General features: G+C 40.4%; 1 protein-coding gene across 1 annotated transcript; it reads right to left on the bottom strand.

The window, feature by feature from the left end:
* Positions 1-1,359: 1,359 nt before the first annotated feature.
* LOC104531687 (vimentin) lies at positions 1,360-3,365 on the bottom strand (the record flags this gene model as incomplete). The annotated part of the gene is made up of 4 exons (XM_010176662.1): positions 1,360-1,982; positions 2,499-2,584; positions 3,007-3,050; positions 3,145-3,365. Coding segments are annotated over 4 exons (393 nt in total), but the record flags the coding sequence as incomplete, so codon positions are not given.
* Between the last annotated feature and the right edge of the window lie 472 nt (positions 3,366-3,837).

Raw genomic sequence — 3,837 nt, 5'->3', positions numbered from 1 at the left:
CAGAACAAATGCAGGACCAGCTGTAGGACTCTTCTCTCAGGTGAGCACCTAAAACACCGAGCTGGACCGGCACATATCCCAGCCTAATGGATGTGCATGCTTTGCTGAACATTAGCCCAAAAGCAGTGTAATTGGGAAGAGAGAACTCCTCTCTGGCCTGCCAGGAGGTGGAAGTGAGAGGCTGAAGTCTTTGGTGAACACTTACTAGAGAAAAGCGGAGTAGGAACATCACCATGGTCTTGTTTTAAAAATTAGGTGTTTTCCTGCTGTAAAGAACAGCTTCAGCGCTTCTCCCTGGCAGGCTCAAAGATGTAAACTGCAGCCACACCTAGGCTCCTACCTCTAGGTTGCAGGACACCTGTGTGTCTGAGCTGTAGAGGGTTTCAGCACACTCCAGGCACTGCCTATCTCCCTCTTGAGCATCCTGGCTGCAGAGCTCCTAAACTGGTGTTGCAGACAACGGGATGAAAAAAGTGGACTCCTACTGCCCCCTCCCTCCAGTGCCTGCACTGCATCTGGTTAGTCACACTCCGGACCGAAGGCAAGAACTGATAGGCATGAAAACCAATTTTTTTTGATTCCTATCAGACGAGGATAACAAGTTATCTATGCCAAAACCAGTAAGTTTTTTTAAAGATCAGTTTCCAAGTGCTTGTGAGAGTGTCCACACAACATGGTACTACTGCCATTACCTTGAATGAGCACTAAATGCAATTCATACTTACTGAACAACTCCAGTTTGCATTAATGCATTCCACAAAAACTACATCCAAGTGAAAGCTTACAGGAAGCAGGCTCTACAGCAGAAGTGATGCAGAACAGAGTAGCTACTTTTGCAGGGCAAGAGCTATGCTGAGGTTATGATTGTTTCTTTAACTGTTCACAGAAGACTCCAAATTTTCACTTCTGCCTCCCAGAAGACTATGAGAGGATAAAGGGGAGCTCTGTCTTCCCCATTCTGCTGCACTTAGGCTGATGTTCAGTAAAGAACACCGAGCATGGTGGCTCTCCTTTTTTAAAGGGATTTAAACACTGGAATCAAGTAATCATTAGGGAAACTTATTCTTTCTCTGCACTCCCTTTAAAAACCTCTCCTAAACCCCACTCCATCACAAGCCTTCATTGCACTTCTGTAATACAGACAAGCCCTTGGGAACCAGCCTTTCCTGGAAAATGAAGTCAATGTGTGAAGTCAGCTGTTAATTTTGCAAAGGTGCTGTCTCTGATAAGGGCTTGCATGAACTATTTGAGAGCTACTTAACTACTGTGTCTTATAGAGCCAAGTTTTAAGCTATTTGGGGCATTTTTTAGCTCTTAGTAACTGAGTTAACTAGTAGATGGAAGCAAGATTAATTTTTATTAGTTTGAAGTATCATATTTTATTCAAGTGATAAGAAATATCATAATACATTATGCATCTGCCAGTTATAGTCCATTTTAGTTGGTTCAAAAACCTAAGCAGTAAATGAGTAAGATAGTTTATCTAATTAAACTAAAAAACCAGCATTCCACACAACCAGCACTGGAGATCTCAACCGTATAGTAATTCCAGCATTACATTGTTATATGGCTTTCCAGAAACTAAGGAAGTTAACAAATTAGAACACATCAAGAGCCATTTTCCAAAGATTTATTGAAGTAGCGACAGGTTGCTCATACTGTGCTGGAAAAAGCAGTTTTACTGAATTCAAATACTTAAAAACAGTATTGCAGCACAAGATATTGCTATTTGTAAACTAGACTCCATTGTAAACTCTAATCCTTCAGGGAGAGTCAGTTTGCAAGATCTAAGACCTATTTCCTAGCATAATAATCTTGCGCTCACGGAAAAACTGCAGAAAGGCACTTGAAAGCTGTTTCTTCCTTTAAGACGTGGACTTTTTAAATCTTGCTGGTAAGAATTTCTCCTGCATTAGTAAGTATGCATCTTCACTTCAGCTTTACTCCAAGTCATCATGATGCTGGGAAGTTTCATTAATAACCTGTTGAAAAACAGACACTTGCATTAAGTTATAGTAGTAAGGCTGTTGGGTTTTTAATTAGAACTGGAACATCCAGAACCAGAGAAATATGAACAAATGGGTATCAACTTTCACTTACAAATTAGAAGTTTGAGTTGGTAAATGGTGTGCAGAAACCATTTAAGCTTTATTGACTTAGTCTGAAAACAGCATTTCATCCCAAATAAGTACCTCTGTTTACTGCCACATGTTTTTCCCAGGTGGTGTGAGAAATCTTTCAAGAATTTGCTAATTCAGATGAAATTAAATACTCACTACACAGGTAACCACTTCAAGTTTTACTATCAGATGAATTATGTGATCGTTTCCACAGAAGCCTGTTTGCTACATCTTTATGTTCAGCCATGCAGCTTGGACTGCCAGATGCTGTTCTACTCAGTACTTACACTACCATATAAAAGCTGTGCTGACCAGTAGAGAAACACAGTATTTCAAAGTAACCAGCTCTGATAGAAATAAAATCAAGTTACCACCAACCTGTCCATCTCTAGTTTCAACAGTCTTAATGAGAAGTGTCCTCTTTGAGTGAGTGTCAACCATTGGCTGAGACTCAATGTTGGTTTCTGCAGAAGAAAATGTATTATTACCAATAGTCTAGATAAAGTGTCTCCCCAAAGAAATGATGTGCAATAGATTTTAGTGTCTGCTTTCAGAATCCCAGTTTAGTATATGAAGAAGTCTCCTGCTCTGACTGGTAAACTAGCTAATCTCCATTCTCTCCCTATTCTCCTTAAAGCACTTTAAGCAGCCATCTAAACCAATCACTCACTATGTACTGATATTTAAAAATATCTGTGCCCAGGAACAAAGTAGCTTCTCCCATCCAAGGTTAAGTAATTGCAAATATTGTATTTTTATCTAAGAAAAACATTCACATGTAACTGCATTTATACAAGTTCAAACAGTTAGAGTAAAAGGAACTATCCAGGACCCTTCTGCTAATGATACAACAGCTGTCTAAACTGAGGTAGCAGAAACAGCTTACCTCTCAGGTTCAAAGAAGCAAAGGTTGGAATAGGCATGTTAATCCTGAAGGAAAAAAATAAACGGATAAAGTCAGACATGGGTATAGAGCATCTTCTAGTAATTGCTGTTCAGAAAAGTGTCTGCATGTGATTTTTACCTGCTCTCTTCACCCTCCAGCAGTTTTCTGTAGGTGGCAATCTCAATATCAAGAGCCATCTTTACATTCAGCAGGTCCTGGTACTCACGGAGATGACGAGCCATTTCTTCCTTCATGTTTTGAATCTCATCCTGCAGACGGCCAATAGTGTCTTGGTAGTTAGCAGCTTCAACAGCAAAATTCTCCTCCATTTCACGCATTTGGCGCTCCAGAGATTCATTCTAGAAGAGAGTAATGAAGTCAAGCACTGCTGCAGTTCAGCCACTCTTCCCCACCCTCAAGACCCTCTAAACTTTTTTAAAAAGGCAAGTTCAGTTACATTAGCATCCTTTCTGAAAATGCCTAGATATCTCCCAAATTTGTCATCTTCTTATCTTCCCCTTGAGAAATCAAGGTGGGTTATTCTGCTACTTGATCTGAGGTGTGCTCAGGTGTGTATTTGTTCTATCAGGTGACAAAGCAATCCCTCACAGGAAGCCAAATACATGCTGTACAAGACAGCATGCAGGCAGTCTTCAGTAAGGGGATTTGCAGGTGTACTATACACTGTTAAATCCATTTCAAGCTAGTCTTTAAAGCAGTCAGGTTCCAGCAACAGCAAGATTTGTACCTCCTTTCCACTACTCCTCCAGCTTTCTTTATAGCTTCAGCTGTACCTGACAGACTAGCCATAAACACCTCCAGAAAGTGTTA

Source organism: Antrostomus carolinensis, unplaced genomic scaffold, assembly GCF_000700745.2.
Source record: "Antrostomus carolinensis isolate BGI_N321 unplaced genomic scaffold, ASM70074v2 C13713161, whole genome shotgun sequence".
NCBI classification, from domain to species: domain Eukaryota; kingdom Metazoa; phylum Chordata; class Aves; order Caprimulgiformes; family Caprimulgidae; genus Antrostomus; species Antrostomus carolinensis.
This window is presented reverse-complemented; position numbering and strand designations above follow the sequence as displayed.